This window comes from Elephas maximus, chromosome 9 (genome assembly GCF_024166365.1).
Source record: "Elephas maximus indicus isolate mEleMax1 chromosome 9, mEleMax1 primary haplotype, whole genome shotgun sequence".
Classification (NCBI taxonomy): Eukaryota; Metazoa; Chordata; class Mammalia; order Proboscidea; family Elephantidae; genus Elephas; species Elephas maximus.
Window position 1 is genome coordinate 2,498,289 of NC_064827.1, and position 17,077 is coordinate 2,515,365.

Sequence of the window (17,077 nt, forward strand, 5' to 3'; positions counted from 1 at the left end):
AAAGTGATCAGATTAATTGCAGCTATAAGAGATGCACCACGCACTTAGCAGCTTCCAGCCTGGGCCTGAGGGGGAAGTGCGGGTGGCGCTGGGTGGGCTGGCCACAGAGTGGGGGCACCAGCTCCCGGTATCACCCAATGAATGAGCAAGACCATGGGGGCTTGGGGACATTGGGGAGGCTGGTGATGGGGGGTAGGATGGTGGCCAGGAATTGCCACCCCCATCACTGCCCCCAGCTCAGCAAAGAGCAAAGCCTTTCTCCTAGAGGTACAGTAGAAATTCCAGCCATGAGGTGGTCCCTGCAGCCCAGGTGCCCGGGGGAGCCCCCCGCCACAGGCTCCCTTCCCTGGCCCAGCCGCCTTCCTCCCACTGGCCTTCCCCAGCACCACTGGGTCCCCTGCCCAGCCCAAGGAGGCCAGCCTTGGCCATGTCCTTGTCCCCCCCCCCCCCATTTCCCTTTCTGCAAAATGGGGAAGATAAGAGCTGCTTCCAGACGGTCCCACGGCATCAACCAGGCCAGCCTCAGGACAGCACCTGGCCCGTGTGGACTCAGCCTCCAGAGCTGCTAGGGTTGTGATATCTCCCCAGCCCCGCCCCCAGAGCTGAAGCAGAGGTGCAGGACTTTAGAAACTTGAAAAGCCAAGCAAGGTGGACCGAGGGGGCTTAAGGGGAGCAGCAGAGACCTGCTCCACGAGGCACATGCGTGCACACTCTGTGTTATTAATGTAGCAAGTGATTGGACGGGCCGCTGCTGGACCTCGATATTAAAACAATCATCAGTGGGTCTTTAATTTCCATACAATAACTGTCTTATTAAATCTAAATTTAATGTGTATTTGGAATCCTTAATTTAAAGTGTTACCGCACGCGCCATCTGCTCCGCTCTCTAAATACAAAAGCGGTGAGCGCGTCCCTCAGCGGCATCGTAAAACCAAGGTACTGGGATCCAAAGGCACAACTGTCTTTGCTCACAGGCTGCCATCTGGTCCTCTCTTCTGGCCCAGGCTGGGCGCGGCCGTCTCCCCAGGAGGCACACGTGGGGCAGTTGCAGCTCCTGATGCTACTTCCGCCCTCTTGGCTGGGTGTTCAAGGCCTGCAGCAGCTCCCCAGGCCCAGCCAGCCCTGCCTGCCCACCTGCTGAGGGTGGCCCTGTGCTCTGGCACCCCCTCCCCCTGGCTTACTGTAGCTCCCTCTTCCTGTACATCAGGGCCTGCTATGGGCACCTCCACCAGGAAGTTGACCGTGACCACCCTGACCATGGGCCCATCGTAAGTGTCCAGTCATCTGGCATATGCCAGCTCTGCCCTGCAACCCTGGAGTTCTGTCCCTGTGAACTCGATGCATGTGGGTCCGGCTCCCCCAACCACCCCACTCCTCAACTCAGAGCCACCAGGCTTGGGTCTGGCTGGCTCCTGGGTTTGGGGCCACCGTGCACGAGTGTGCAGATTGTACTCTGTACCACAGTGCCCAGATGATGGTGAGAAGGTTAAAATTCCAGCCCCCATCCTGCCCCTGGCCGTGTGCTCAGGAGCTGCCTTTCCCCAGGTTGGCTTGTAACCTGCACGGAGGTGCAGAGCTGGCGGGTGGAGACAGGCACAGGGTCAACCATGGCCCACTCTGAGCCAGGCCCAGGGAGGTCTGAGGCCATGGGCACGCTTGCCCCTGCTGCAGGACAGAAGCCGGCCTCCAGACCAGGGCTATCACGGTGTCCAGACCTGCCTCCCCTGGAGAGGACGCTGAGAGAAACAGCTTGTGGGTCAGCACCACACAAAATGGCCCCAGCTCCCACGTCAGTGCAAGGGAGAGAGCCAGACCTCATCCAGGGTGGGGCAGAGGGGAGGTGGCTGGCTGCTTGTGGTCCTGCCGCATGCAGCGTCTGATACATGTTACTATTCCTCCTTCGACCACCTGCAAGGTGAGGGCTATGGCTCTATTTACAGAAGAGGGGCCCGAGGTTCAGAGTGACTAGGCCAAACCCTCCCCCTGCATAGGGCTGTCTCTGCTCCTCCTCCTTCTGTCTCACAGGTAATAGGCTGAGGTTGCTGGGTGCAGCTTTCCTTTGATTCCTGGTACCGGCCAGGATCCATCAGGGGCCCGTGTATGTGTGTGGAGTGGGGGGCTGAGCTTTCACCCCGCCTGAGCACAGCCGGCAGGCAGCCAGAGCTTAGAGACTGTTTGCCTGCACAGACACTGATGTCCTCCCTGCTGAAGCCTGAGCGGCGGCCTCAGCACAGCCCACAGTGCGGAGGAGGAACTGAGGCTTCCGAGAACTAAGTCCAGGCCAGGCTGGGTGGAGCCCCAGCAAGTGGTCGGCCGACTTCTTTTCTCCCAGCCTGTGCCGGGTCATGGACGGGCGCTGGGGACACCCTGTGAGAGGCCCAGCCCTCTTGACGTGGGTCAGTGTGCCCACTGGCCACAAGCGGCCCTGCCAGCCATCGTTGTCCCTCGGCCACAGCCCCCTGTTGCCGGAAGTGCACCCTCGGAAGGGTTTGCATATTTTGCAGAGCCAATTTTCCACCCAGACAGTGGCCAAGCACTCTCGGTAATTTAGTGCTCTCTAATCAAATTGATTTCCATTCCATGAGTTCTGCGCCATCTTTATTCCAGGAATGGAATTTTGAGCAGACGGGGGCAGTGAGATGTAGAATCAAACGTCGACACGGGGGTCGCCCAGGCCTCACCACCAGCTGAATCAAAGCTAGATGGCCTGAGTGTCTAGGCCCAATCAGTTACGCTATCTACTCCCCTCAGGTGGGTCCCCACGTGGCCTGCACCTCCAGGCCTGGTTGTCTGCTGTCCGCAGGTAGTGGGAGAGTCTGTGTCAGGTCGGATGGCCAAAGTCCTTTCCCAGCCTGAGGCCGGCCCAAGGCGTCTGGCCCACACCCCAGTCCCAGCCTTCCTCCCAGGAGGGCCCTGCTGCTCCCTGTCTGGTGGGACCACTGCTTACCGCAGAGCTGTCCATGTCCCCCTGCATGTCGGGGACGGGGGCTGGACTTGGGCCTCCATCCCTGGAAGCCCCATGTGGCTGAACCCAGGCTGGCCCTGGTCTGGACAGGACCCTGGCCTGGGAGCTCACAGAAGGGGCAGATGCAGTGGGGGCTGAAGCTAAGTGACCCCAGCGTCCCCCTACATTTGCCCCATCCCCCTCATGGCTCCCAGGACCCCTTTGCCCAGGCTCCCTCAGCCTCCTGCTGCGTCCCCAGGATGGGGGTTCTGCTCCTGCATGCCCTGCCTCCCTCCCATCCAGCTGTCCCCCCAACGCCGGGCACTTATCTCTGGTCCATCTAGGTAGACAAGCAGAGGATCCAGCGTAAGACAGGATCCCCCCAAAGGCCCGATGTCCCATCCTGTGGAGCCCTGTGGCCAGGGCAGTGGTGTGAGGGCCCTGCAGGATGTTGGCCCCTACTGGCGGTCCTCCCTGCGACTGCCCAGGCCCCTCTCCTCCCCCTGCCCCACCAGAGTTTGGTAACCACGTCAGCACTTACCAGTTTGGCCCCCAAACACGGGCCCCGAGGGGCAGTGTGCAGCACGTTGATGGGAGCAGGTAGGCCACAGGGCACACAGCCCCTCATCCCTGCTCCCTGGGGGAGCCGGAGCCTGGCGGTCAGGGCCAGAGCTGAAAATGCCAGTGAGAATCTGCCGCCTTGGACAGAGAATGACCACCGGATAAGCAAAGGTGAAAGTGAAGCTGCCACAGGTCACCACCACCCAAGCAGACAGCCACGGTGACCAGGAACAGCAGCACACAGCCTCTGCTTTCTGCTGCCACAGCGGCCCGGCCCTAGAGGCCAGGTGGTTTAGGCCAGTCTGGGCGGGCATCCCCACCTGCTGGGTATGGCCGAGGGCACCTATCATGAGTTGAACTGTGTCCCCCAAAAGTATGTGTCAACTTGGTTAGGCCACGATTCCCAGTACTGTGTGGTTGTCCTCCATTTTGTGATTGTAAATTTATGTTAAAGAGGGTTAAGGTGGGATTGTAACACCCTTCCTAAGGTCACATCCCTGATCCAATGTAAAGGGAGTTTCCCTGGGGTGTGGCCTGCACCGCCTTTTATCTTACAAGAGAGAAAAGGAAAGGGAAGCAAGCAAAGAGTGGGGGGCCTCACACCACCAATAAAGCAGTGCTGGGAGCAGAGCGCATCCTTTGGACCCAGGGTCACTGCGCTGAGAAGCTCCTAGTCCGGGGGAAGATTGATGACAAGGACCTTGCTCCAGAGCCGACAGAGAAAGCCTTCCCTTGGCACCCTAAATTAGGACTTCTAGAAACCCTGGTGGTGTAGTGGTTAAGCGCTACGGCTGCTAACCAAAAGGTCAGCAGTTCAAATCCACCAGGTGCTCCTTGGAAACTCTACAGGGCAGTTCTCTATCCTATAGGGTCACTATGAGTTGGAATTGACTTGACGGCAATGGGGTTTTTTTGGGGTTTAGCCTTCTAGACTGTGAGAGAATAAATTTCTCTTTGTTAAAGTCATTCACTCATTGTATTTCTCTTACAGCAGCACTAGATGGCTAACATAGCACCCCAGTGCAGCCCCTTGTTCACGTGGACCCTGAATGAGTTGACAACTATTGGAAAACATCAAACACCCTGGGGAGATGCCCCCTGCACCCAGGGGTCCCAGTCCACCCCAGAACGAGCTCTCCCCAATGGCTGGGGACCAAGCCTTGTCCTGGACCACATGCCCTAAACACCTGGTCCCACCGAACCCTCTCAGCAGCCCGGCGGGTGGGTGGTGGGGGTGGGTGGTGTCTTTATCCTCACGTTAGTCAGTGCCAAGAGCAGAGAAGCTGACAGAGGAACCTGGTCTAAATCCTGGCTCTGTCACTTCTAGCTATCCCTGAGAGCTTCTTAAACTTACCCGAGCCTCAGTTTTCCCATCTGAAATATTGGAGCGATCGTCAGAGCCCCCCTCGTAAGACCTGAGGGGGTCCCTTGCCTGCAAGAGAAGGGGGAGACCAGGGGATGTGGAGAAGGGTCAGAGATGGCGATCCTTCCTGCTGTCCACCCCAGTGCACCCCACGAGACCCCCGATGCCAGATCCTGGTCACCCAGCTCTTTGTGCCACCGTGGTCATTACTAGCTTAATGGCCTAATTTCCCTTCAGCCAAAGCAGTTTCTGACCATGGAAGCCCAAGCATGGCAGTCCTCACCTGGCGAACAGGTGGTAAGGGCACCCCGAGACCCCCAAAGACTTCTGCCAGAGGGGGAAGTCGAGGCCCAGAGGGGCATGGGGTGCCCCCCACCCAGCTCTCAGGGCACAGCCGGACCATTTGATGCTAAGTCACCGGTGGTGAAATGCTGGTTGGTTTGAGGAAGGAGGGGAGAGAGAGCTGAGGGAGCAAGTCCCGGGTGCAGAGAGCCACACAGGAGCTCACCACTGGGCCTGGCACCACTGGGTCTGCAGGTAGAGGGATTCCAGACCAGAAAGGCTCCCCAGCCCGCACTATTTCCCAGCCCCTGTGAGCAGGAGGGCCAAAAGGGGCCGGGTAGAGACTCGGACTGCTGGACCACCAGGCTGCGGGGCCTCTGGAGGTAACTTCCCATCCGCTGCTTTGGGGACTGTCTTCAGGAACTCCCAGCTGCTGACAGAGCAGGCCGCGCCCCTGCCCCCTGCCCGCCCCCCCCCCCACCAGGAACCTGGTTTTAAACATCTTGTTGGTGGGTGTGACTTCCCTTTGCTCCCTCCTCCGCAACCAGCCTCCAGAGGGTGCCTCTCCCTGCCACCACTCGTAGGGTAGGGCTGGCCAAGAGGCCAGGGGCCTGAGGGCCAGGAAGCAGGGTGCCGCGAGGGATGGCTTACATGCAAGTTGTTCAGTTGTTTGGGTAATCCTGGGACTTCCCATGCCAGGGAGAGCTTCTTTTGATCCCCAAGCAGACCTGTGTGAGCTGCCCAGTGCAGCCACTGGGTAAGTCCCATTCTGGAACCTTCCTGACCACAGGGAGGGCAACAGTCCGGTGGGCTTTCATTGCTGGCTCTTCCCCGGGGTTACCATGCTTCCCGGATAGAGCCACATGTTTCGGGGTTGCCTGAGCCAGGCCCTAACCTGTGCAGCAGGGGATACTGAGGCCCAGTGTGGCTGGCTGGGGCCTGGAGACCAGCTGCTGGTCCTGGATCGGGTCCTCTGCCCCATCGTGCCCGCCGTCTGTCTGGACCTGTCAGGCAGTCAGGTTCTAGAAGCTGGGCCACCTCCCCGCAGCCTCCTCTCAGTTCAGCGCAGCCTGTGCCGCACTGGGGAGACTTGGGGCTCTGGACCCCCAACCCATCTGCACTCTTCCAAACACAACCCTGCTGCCGGATCCCACCCTTCCCAACAAGGGGGCCAGCAGACATCGGATCTGGGAGCCTCCTCTCCTCCGTTGAGGCACTTGAGCCAGGCAGCCAGAAGGCCCCTCCACAGCTGGGTGGCCCTTGCCCTTACAGCTGTGGGGGCTTGCTTGTCCCTGTGGAGCAGGGCTGGGGTGGCAGGGGGAGGGTTCTGGAAAAAAAGATGGCCGCAGAAATGTGGCCACAGCAGCAGCTCCCGAGGGAAGACCCCATGTGGCTGGGGCTGGGCTGGGTGTGAGCATGAGCGTCCTCCCCATCCCTGCCTGGGGCCACGCCCCTTGAGCGTTTCTGAAGGCTGTGCCCCCGTGGCTGGCGAGGTTCGGGGTGACCCCAAACTCATGCACACATCCCTGTAGGGGTTCCTCAGCCCAGAGGACCCACTGGAGGCCACATTCACCCGTTTAAGGCTTCAGTGCCACCTCTGTGCTGACCACTGTCCCAGGGGGCCCGTCTAGACACGAGCTGAGTGAAGGCAACCTGCAGAGCAGGGGCACCCACCCCAGGGGAGCCATAAACAAGTGGTCCAGCAAAGCCATCCTGTCCCTCGGGTGTGGCAGGTGAAGGGAAGAAGAGTGCTGGGGCAGGGCTCCCTGGACCCCCTTGCAGGGCTAAGAGAGATGAAGAGCCAACCACAGATGTACCACCCAGGTGTCCTTCTGGGCTCATGGCAGCACCAGCAAAGGGCAGAGTCCACCGCCAGGTCAGGACCCGGCTAGCCCCAGGGTCCCCTCTGTCCACCAGAGGGCAGGCCTGGCCAGGAGGTGGGGCAGGGGCCAGCACACCATGAGCAGGCCACCTCACGACCACCCTGTGCACAGCGGATGAAATGCTACCCTGTCCTGCACCATTCCCATCATCAGTTGCTGATCAGGCTGTTGTGACCCACAGGGTTTTCACTGGCTGACTTTTTGGAAGTAGGTTGCCAGGCCTTTCTTCCTAGTCTACATTAGTCTGGAAGCACCGCTGAAACCTGTCCAGCATCACAGCAACACGCAGCCAGAAGGGTGGTGACTGCGCACGACGTACGTGGGCCTGCCCGGGCCTCCTGTGTGAAAGGTGAAAATTTACCACTGAATCACCACTGCCCCAGCTGCCCACTTTGCAGACAACAAAACTGAGGCCCAGAGAGCTATCAATACTTAAAACCTGTTGCCATCAATTCCGACTCACAAATACTAAAAAATACAACAAAGACCTTGAGGCCCAGAGGGAGAGACAGCCCTGAGAATCGGGGCAGGGCCTGGCTGACAGGTACCTGAATACCTCACTGACACTGTGAGGGCGGGTGGTTTGTGGGGCACATGGCCCCAAATCCCACCCTACAGCCAGATGGGCTCCAGCAGCCCTGGGTCCTCAAGATCAATGGAATTCTGGGACACCTGGTCCCCCAGCTCCTGATAGCCCAACCCATCCCAGCTTCTCCAGGTCCCATCTCCCTGCGCCCCCCAAACCCCAGTGGTCAAACTAAGGCCAGCAACTTGGGTTTGAACTGACTTTATTATCTTGTAAATGTGAATTTTACAAAGCGCTTTACAACGAAAGATCACATCCTTTTTTGTGGGTGATGGCGTCCCCCCTTGGGAACGGCTCGGTGCACACTGGAGCCCGGGTTTGCGATGGTTTTGGATGTCTCTGTTGTTTTAGTTATTGACACAATGTCAGCCATGGCTAAAAAGTAACAGTCTTCACTCTACTGAGTAAACTGAGTAACAGCACAGAACAGAAGCCGAGGACACAGAAGAATAAAACAAAGGGTCCTCCTAAAAAAAGGCTGGAAGCATCTTTTGTGGTTGAAGCCTAGCTCAGGGGTACCTGCGGGCCTCCCAGACAGCACACAACGGTTTATCTCATTTTATTTATTTACTAACAGTCATGAGTTACAGTACTACTTTAACCCCTAACAGACACTTCCAAAAGAAAAAAAAAAAAAAAAAACACCTCACAACATCCCCTTTTTTAAAGTCTCTTTTTTCCAAACATTCCGTCCTAAGGATTAATGTTCTATTTGTATCAAGTGCCACCCAAATGTTCAAGTCAAAAATATTTATACTTAGTTCTTTTTTTTTTTTTTTTTTTTGTCTGCTAAAAATAGTATTGCAAGTTTTGGCTTCTTTTGACATAGAAATCACGGCCATGTGCAAAATGCTAACCATGGAAGCAATTGATCAGAATACAAGCAGGTTGTCCAATTCGAATGCCTCAGATTCTGCAAAATTTTCTTTTTTTTTTTTTTCCTCAAAAACACAAACAAACAAACAGAAATAAGCAACCTCGCCGTTTTTGAAACATCTGGTACCAAGCTCTGGCCACCTCGGGCTCAGGAGCAGCGTCGAGGGGCCGACTCCATGAAGAGTTTACGCAGCGGCGACCCTCTGGAAGAGTAGTTAAAGCTCGAGACAACTGCGAATGCTCCATCTCGCGTTCGGGATTTACCGCTGGCAGAGGCAGAGGTTCCCTCGGAGTTCTCAGTTGGTTAATGGGCCATAGGCCTTTTTCCGCTTGCAGCAGGATATTTCCATAAAAATAACCTGTCTGCGGGGAACCCAAGCAGAAAACAGCTGAGGGGTAGTGCTGGGCCAGTCTGCTCCAGACAGATAAGGTTCCAGCCATTTAGGCTCATGCTAAACAGGGAGAGGTCGCGGGCAGCCACATCAGAGAGGCTGGGCTAGGTCAGCCCCCATCTTGGTGTAGCCATGGGGTCCCCATGGAGGGGACAAGTTCTGTTGCCACCCTGCCCATCGCAAGACCCGCAATTCCACTTCTGCCACCTCCTCCCAGCTCTAAACACAAACACTGAATGAGCCTCCACGGAGGACAAAGAAAACCAGACAGCTAGCTCTTACTTCCTCAAGCCCCAGCCAGGCAGCTGTCCCACATGGGGAACCCCCCCGAGACGGTGCTGAGGGTCTGCTTAGACACTCACACAGCCCTCCACAGGCCCGTCTCCTTCTCGGCCTCTCATCCACGGCTTCACCCACATTCAGGGCAAAATGAGACAAACAACCAAATGTGAAGGTGAGCAACCACAGAGAACTCTGGGTGAGACCAGACACAGTGCAGAACAAGACAGAATTCAAGTACCAGGCGCCGGCCAGGCGGGCCGCCAGGCTCACAGTATCTGCCACATCTCCTGTCCCTTCTCTGGACTTTTTGCACTCTGCCCCAGCTGCCTCCTCCGCCACGTCCCCCCTCCGGGGAGGGCAGGAGAGGGCAGGAGCGGCTGGCTGCTGGCTCCCTCGCAGCCACCCGCCACCCCGGCTCCGCGCCGGCTCCGCTGCAGTCCTGTCCTCTCTCCTCCCAAAAAGGCGCTGCTGTAACTTAGCTCTATAATAGACTCTATATATGATATGCGTATTGCTAAAGTCAGGCTTAGGGATAAGGTGCAGACACATCATAAATACTGAGTGGCTCGTCTCTCGGGCTACAGGGTCTGGGTGAGCCAGGGTCACCTCACGGGACAGGGCAGCCCCAGCTCTGGAACTGGTCATCTTGTAAACAAAGGAGGGGAGGGTCCGGGTCCGGAATTGGGTTTCCTTGGGAAAAATGGTCAAAATATGCTAAGGCACTCTGGAAGGCCCTTCTGAGCCGGCCCACCGCCGCCCGCCCGCGCGCGGTACATTCAGGACGTGGAGGGAGCCCAGCGCAGGTACAATCATCAGCCACGTGCGTCTGCAGGTGCTCACGACCCATGTCCGTCCGCGGGGCACGTTAGTGCAAAACGCTCAGCCCGGCCCGCCCAGGGCTCGGGGAGCACAAACCATTCACATTAATGAGTAGCAGTATCTTTTCAGCTTTACCCACAGCTCTTGCCTTCCTTACCCAGAACAACAAAACAGATGGCGGCTAGACACGATTCAGGGACAGAGGTCTCGGGGCATTGTGCTAGCCTGAGCCAGGCATCCTGTCTGTGCGGCCACAGCCCCGGCCGCGGGGCCCTCCTGCCCAGGCCACAGGGACCAGAGGTGTACCCACTTTGGAGTGGAGGAGAGACAGCCCTTCAGTCAACAGCCACGACAGGCAGCCCATCTCCCAAACGTCCCCAGTGATGGTCAAACTAAAGTGCAAATTGGGGAGGGGGGGGAGCAGATGAAGGAAACCTCCAGAGGGAGGTGGTGTGGCTTCATGCCACTGTCACCTCCACTGCCCATGGTCACAGGAGAGTGGAGACGCACCCAAGGCCCCTCCCAACTCCAGGAAGACCCATCCTGGCCCCTGGTTGGTTCCTTGGCAGGAGGAGGCAGGGGCCCCTGGGACCAGGGGTGTCAGCCACAGCGGAAGCCTGCTTGCTCCCTGCAGCCACGCTTAGGGAGACGTAGGGCCTGGGCCTGCTGGGCTTGGCTGGGGAGTGGGTGGAAGGGCGAGATAAGTACCCACACTGTCTGCCTCTATTCCAATCCTCTTTCTGGAACTACCAGATCTTTCTGGAAGGCAGGCATGTGCTTGGCCCAGCTAGAGGAGGTCCAAGAGCGGAGAGCTCAGTCAGGAAGGAGCCTTCCTCCATACCACCTCTCCCCGGAGGGAGGGGAGCATGGCTGAAGAGCCAGAGAAGGTCCAAAAGCCCTCTATCTGTCCCCTCACCAAGCCCCTGTGGCAGGGCCAAGCCCCCGACCCTCCAGTTGAGGGAGGGCCTCAGCGTTTGGTGGGCAGGGGGAGGGAGAGGGCTGTGGGCAGAAAGGATGGGAGCCCGTGGGGTCAGAGCAACGGACGGACAGAAGGACAGAGGGTGGTCCACTCAGCAATGGAGGGACAGGGTGCCAAGGGCTGGGAGGAAGCAGCAGATGGCCCTGCCTGGGAGTCCCCAGCCAGGCAGCCACAGCCCTTCAAGCCCTGTGCATCTACGCCCAGCCCAAAAGAGAGACTGACTCTCAAAGGGGCAGGTCAGCCTCCTGGGGCCCTTCCTCACTGCCCCCTACCCTGCTCCGGGCCCCCCTCCTAGTTGTCTGGGTGCCCGTGCCCACCACCTCCCATCACAGCCTCAGCACCATCAGGGAGGGTGGTGCCCCAAGGCACGTGTAAGAGGGGCCCCAAGGCAGCCCCCGGCCAAGCCCAGGCTGTGCTTCCCGCCTGGCAGGGCCTGGCCCCAGAAGTTGCCCCCACCCAAGGTCCCCTCTGCCCCTGGTGGGAGGTGAGTGGGACCCAGCTTGGGGTGACAGGGCAGGGGAATGTCCCCTGACCACCACAGATGACCGCCCCCAAGCACAAGGGGCTGGGGGCAGGGACACCCATTCCTCCTCAATTTTTGCTCTTTTGGGTCCAAAACATATGAAACAGACCTCAATTAAAATAAAAACAAAAACCAAATAGGCAGAATCCCTACGTGGCAGAGGAGGCAGCGGGCTGCTGCTAGAGCACCCCTCCCCTGAAGAGCACAGATGCCCCCAGCCCAGGACAGTGGGCAGCTTGTCCCTGGGTGGCTCAGGGGGACCAGGCTGAACGGGGACACAGCATGGGGCAGGGGGGACAAGGAGCAGCCAAGGACCCTTCCTCACCACAGGGACTCACAACACCCCTGCTGCTGTCCGTCCACACCGTTCCCTGCACGAACATGCGTGCACACACACGTGCTCACACATACACACGTGTGCAGTGGACCTGGGTGGGCCTGACCCCCAGGATCTCAGAAAAAAAAGAAAAACAAGAGGAGTTTGTCCCCTGAAGGCCCAGCCCAGCCCCACGGCCCCAGAGGAGCAGCTGGGGTCTCCATGGGTAAGGAATGGAGGGTCACATGATGGACGTCCCCCCATACCACAGGCTGCTGGTGGCAGCTGGCTTCGTCTTCCTGGGCAGAAGGGCAAGAAGGGAGGGAGGGGAGGAGGGCAGGGCTGGGTACCAGGGCCCCACCCCCAGGGGAGGAAAAGCTACCACTTGGAGACTAACCTGGGGAATATCAAAAGGAGCCCTGGGACCTTCTTGCAACTAGGTCGCCAGTGACCTAATCGCTTACAGTATAACGAATGCAATAGTTTCCTTCATAAGTTTTCGATACAAGCAGAATAAAGTCACATTGTTTTCAGGCAACAGTAGCAGTTCAGTGGGGGTGGCTGGCCACACTGGTCTGTATTAGTAATGCATGCAAGCAGCTCTAGTGCTGAGACCCCTACGGTCCGCGGCCACACCTTCCTCCACTCGCTCACTCGCTCGCTCGCTCTTACAAAGTCCCAGGGTAGCTGCCCACCTCCGGTCTCCGAGCCGGCGTCTCGGGCCGGCTGGAGCTGGCACTGCCCTGCTCGAAGGGCTGGGGAGGGCTCTGGCCATCGGCGGGCAGTGGCTCAGATGCAGCCACCTCCTGGATGACTGAGCCAGCCCCATCGGCCTCCTCGCCGGCCTCGAAGGCGGGGTTGGCGGTGGCGGCAGCACCCAGGTCTACATTCACGGTGTCCGTTCTCAGAGCCACGATGGCAGCTGCGTCGCCCCGGCGTTCTGCGAAGATGCGCTGCTCGAACACCTGGGCAGCAGCGGCGGTGGGCTGGAAGTCGGGGTCGAGGGACACACTGGCAGCCGAGGAGCCCATGACCGTGCGGTACATCTCCACGCCCTCGGGCAGCATGGACTTGATCTTGGGCAGCCAACGCTTGCGGACGCGGCGGGCGTTGGTGCACATGTCGGCAGCAATCACGTTCATCTCACTCTCCTTGAAGCTTGGGGCGAAGTTCTGGCAGTACACTGCAACAAGAGGGCGGCCACAGGCCTGAGTGCCAGCCCGACCCCAGGGCCCACCCGTGACCTTGAACAAAGGTACTTGCCTCCCCAGGCCCAGCCTGCCCAACAGGAATGCCATGACTGCTGGTCCCACCACCTCCCAAAGGCTGCCAGGGTTCAGAGGCCACAGAGCCATGATGCCCGGGCAAGCTTGGGGTAGGACGGTTCATGAGCTGAAGTGTCCACTCTCAGGGCTAGTGGGGACCAGGGACCTCTTAGGACCACCCCCCATCCTAATCCTCACAGGCATGGGACTTGCCTGGCTGTAGCCACTTGGCCAGAGGTTCGAGGTTCTGCCAGCCCCCTGATGCCCGGGGCCCTGAGACCCCACTTTCCTTTGAGAAGGTCTCTACATGAGGGCTCTGAGGTCAGGGCAGACATTCCAGGTCAAGGCTCTGATGTGGCAGGGCTTCAGGCTGCCCCCGACCACTGGCTGAACAGGCCTTGACACGCTGGGCCTCCCTTAATCACTCTGTCCTACCGTTCCGCCCACCTCCTGGGTGGATCTGGGGGCCCAGAGTGGGGAGGCAAGGTGGAGCCCTGCTGCCAGCTGTGGGGGCCAGGCTGCCATCCATGTCTATCTGCAAATTGGGTGTGATCACAAGCGCTTCCTCACGGGGGCGATGAGGACGGTCAAGGCCTCTACTCGGCCCAGGCCCCAGCCCAGGGGAAGAGCCACAAATGAAGGCCACTGAGGCCAGCACCATTAATCAAACCCCATCTTTCTCCACCAGGAGCCACAGGCCAGAGCCCGGTCTTGACACCGTCAATTCCTGGATTCCTGGGACACACGCCCTGCAGTGAGCCCCGCGCCCCAGTGAGCCCCGCCACATTCAGCCTCCCACCACCGCCACCCAGCATGCAGGCCTGTAATTAACAACCACACAACTCCCCTCACTGCTAGAACACAGAGTTAGAACTTATAAGTGAAGTTCTTAAGCAAGCAAGAAAGTAAGATAGCATCTCGTGTCCCAATGGCCACAGGGGACATGCACTGGCCAGCTGGGCCTGCGACGACACGGTCCTGCTTCGTCCACATCTGGGGGCCCGAGGCAGCGGTCTGCCACGGAGATGGACGTTCCGCCCCCACGCGCCCAGGAGCGGGAGGCAGAGTGGCCGAGCAGATGGCAAAGGCTCAAAATAACCTCAAAATGTAAATAAGGGGTTTGTTCAAAAAGGAAAATTAGATCTATTTCACATATTAAAATAGTTTCACAGCTGAATTCATCATGCTTGGAAACCTACCAAAAACATTAACACCTCGAGACCTGGATTTTGAGAGCTGCTCTTTTCTCTCTCGTCCCCTCAAACCCGGCTTGAGTGCTCCCTGGTGTGACACGGGAGGGGCTGTGGAGAGCCTGAGACCCCGACCCCTGAGACCCCGGCCCCAGGACTGGGCCCTTACGTTTCACAGCATTCAGGACACGGCTGTCGAGAGGCTTGCGGCTGGGGTCGCTGGTGGAGGAGCGGATGCCGGTGCCGCAGCTGTTGGCCAGCGTGTTCCTGGTGGGGACAGAGAGGGAGACTGAGGCGGTGGCCATGCAGGCTGGGCCCTGGTGGCCGGCAGGAAGGGGCATTCTTGCCCTGCACATTGAAGCCCCCCGCCCCCTGCAGGAAGGCCCTTCTTCTGGTTTGGATGTCCTGGGGCCCATGGCGAGGGGCAGGAGCAAGCCCCTCTCTGAGCGGCAGAAGAGCGAAGGCCCTCCCTGGCTGAGCAGGCCACGAGGCCGTGGGGGCTGAACACAAGGGTTTGCCCGGAGCCCCACCCTGCCAGGAACCCCCAGCCTGGGGGGGCTCGGTGGACCCCTGTGTAGGACACGCCATGCAGGAAAATGGGCTGGGGCAACCACAAGCTCTTTGAAAAATGTTAGCAAAGTCAGCCCTCCCCACCTGCACCTCGGAGGCTTGCTCTGGGGCGGGGGGAGGAGGGGCGAGCAGCCCAGGCTACATACAGCTCAGTCCCCGCAAACTGCCACACAGTCAGGGAAGTGTGGTACCTCTGGGGCCGGCCACCTCCCACGCTCCCCGGACTCACCTGTCAAAGAAGGTGGCCAGGAGCCTCCGCAGCAGGACCTTGTGTTTCACCCCCGCGCACAGGTGGCAATTCATCAGCTGGCCCCGCGTGATGTACACCCCGGAGCCTGCAGCCAGCAGGGACAAGGGACACCCTCAGCCCCGCCCCCGGACCCTGCAACCTCACCCCCCACCTCGCTGGGTCCCCAGGACATGCCCCAGCCAAGGCCACCCTCCCCAAGCCCCGGACCACTCCACCTGAGGGTCTGTGGGGGTTCAGCAGGGCGTGGGGAGGCCGTGGCCACCCACCTCAATGCCACGTACACTGCAAAGACCTGCCACGAGGACCCGGCGACCCTGCCTCACCCCCTTCCATGGGAACAAGATCCAAAGCCTCAGCAATTCTCCCGGGGGCCTGGGTCTGCCTCGCCACCCCTCCAACCTGCCAGAGCCTGGAGCAGCGATGGGGCGAATGACTGGTCACCCCAAGGGTCAGGGTCAGGGTTAGGGTCAGGCTGATGTCACCGGATCCAGCTCCCTCTTTGCTACATTGGGATCCCCAGCACAGGGCGGAGGGTGTGGTCAGGATCCTAGAGCCATACTGGGGCCATTCCAGGGCGAGGTAACCAAATCAACTGCACACCCTGGCCCCAGGAACAATGTGGTGGCGGGGCGGCGGGGGGGCTCTGTCTACTCCCAGGAACAACAGTGGGGGAGCTCTGTCTGCCCCCAGGAATAACAGGTGGGGCTCTGCTGCCAGGAACAATGGTGGGGGAGCTCTGCCTCCAGGAACAACGGGGGAGCTCTGCGGCCAGGAACAATGGCGGTGGGCCCTGTCTGCACTGGACCCAGGGCCACACGGGGTGGGAGTCAGGAGGGTGCAGCCCGCTTTTGTAAAACGTGGAAAATGTGGAAACACAGGAGATGCTCTCCAGGCTGAGGGGGCTCTAGGGGTTTCCGCACTCTTACTGGTACCGCACTTCGCAGTCTGTTTCACACAGCACATATTGTGTCTTAATATCAAGGAAAAGAGCAACTAGGGCTCCTTTCTTTGGGGTCAGGGTGGAAGGAAGACACGAACCCCTCTTGCTGGACCCTCGGCTTGGTGGCCTGAAGGGCTGGCGTTGCCCCTGCCCCATAAAGACTGTCACCCGGGCCTCAGAGCACCTTCTCAGCTCCCGCAGGACCTGTTCTGGGTATGGCCCATCTCAAGGACCGTTGACTCCACACCCTGAAGGGGCACGTGTCCACACGTTTCTGCTCAGCTTCCTGCACCCCTCGCCTCCTCCCCTGGCCGGGCCGCAGAGCTTCCCTGGGGACAGTCAGCTCTCTCTTACCACCCCCCAACCACAACTCCTCCTCCCACCTGCCTGGACCCCTCCAGCCCAGCCCAGTCCCTACACCCCCAAAGCGTTTCCCCCCGCCGCCTGCCTCAGTACCCCTATCCTAATGTTCCCACCCCACCCCCTCCCAGGGGCAGGCGCAGACTCCATGCAGCAGACCTATCTCCACCCACCGGCTGCACCCTCTCATTCCCAGAGCTGGCCTCTCAGCCTCCCCTGCCGGCAGCTGTACAGCCTCTGCCATGCTGTGCCCAGGGTCCCTGAGGCCCCGCCTCTACCCAGCCCCACAGGCCCACAGTGAGGGCAGGCCACCCTGCACTGCAGGAGCCACGCAGACCCCCTGGTAGAGAGATCTGTAAAATGAGGCTTAGCGTGGGCCTGGGGCCAAGGCGGGCATTTGACCACTGACAGTCAGCTCTGGGGTAGGGTGGAAGGCACTCTAGCCTTCCTCCTCCTCCCTAACCCCAGACAGGATACTGCTGAGAGGTTACAGGCCGTAGGCACACCACTTCTCCAAGGCTTAGCCTGGGACCACGGCCACCTAGCGGGCACTGGGCAACCCTGCCCCCAGCCCCAGGATCTCCTGGGACCCCGTTCATCACAGCCCACTGGCCAAACAACCCTAGATCCCCACATGCAATCTAAGGAGCGGCTCCCCTTTAGAACGCCAGATGCCCTGCTGGCTGGCACGGATCT

The 17,077-nt window shown here is 59.4% G+C and overlaps 1 protein-coding gene across 1 annotated transcript in view; it reads right to left on the reverse strand.

Annotated features, from left to right (window-relative positions):
* Positions 1–8,380: 8,380 nt before the first annotated feature.
* The window catches only part of NACC2 (NACC family member 2), a 40,278-nt gene continuing 31,581 nt past the window's right edge, over positions 8,381–17,077 (reverse strand). Inside the window, exons 3-5 of the mRNA XM_049895479.1 lie at positions 15,061–15,166; positions 14,431–14,528; positions 8,381–12,989 (exon numbers count right to left, since the gene is read on the reverse strand). Of these exons, the coding sequence (XP_049751436.1) occupies positions 12,475–12,989; positions 14,431–14,528; positions 15,061–15,166 (719 nt within the window). The 3' untranslated portion in view covers positions 8,381–12,474. The remainder of the gene's footprint in view (positions 12,990–14,430; positions 14,529–15,060; positions 15,167–17,077) is intronic.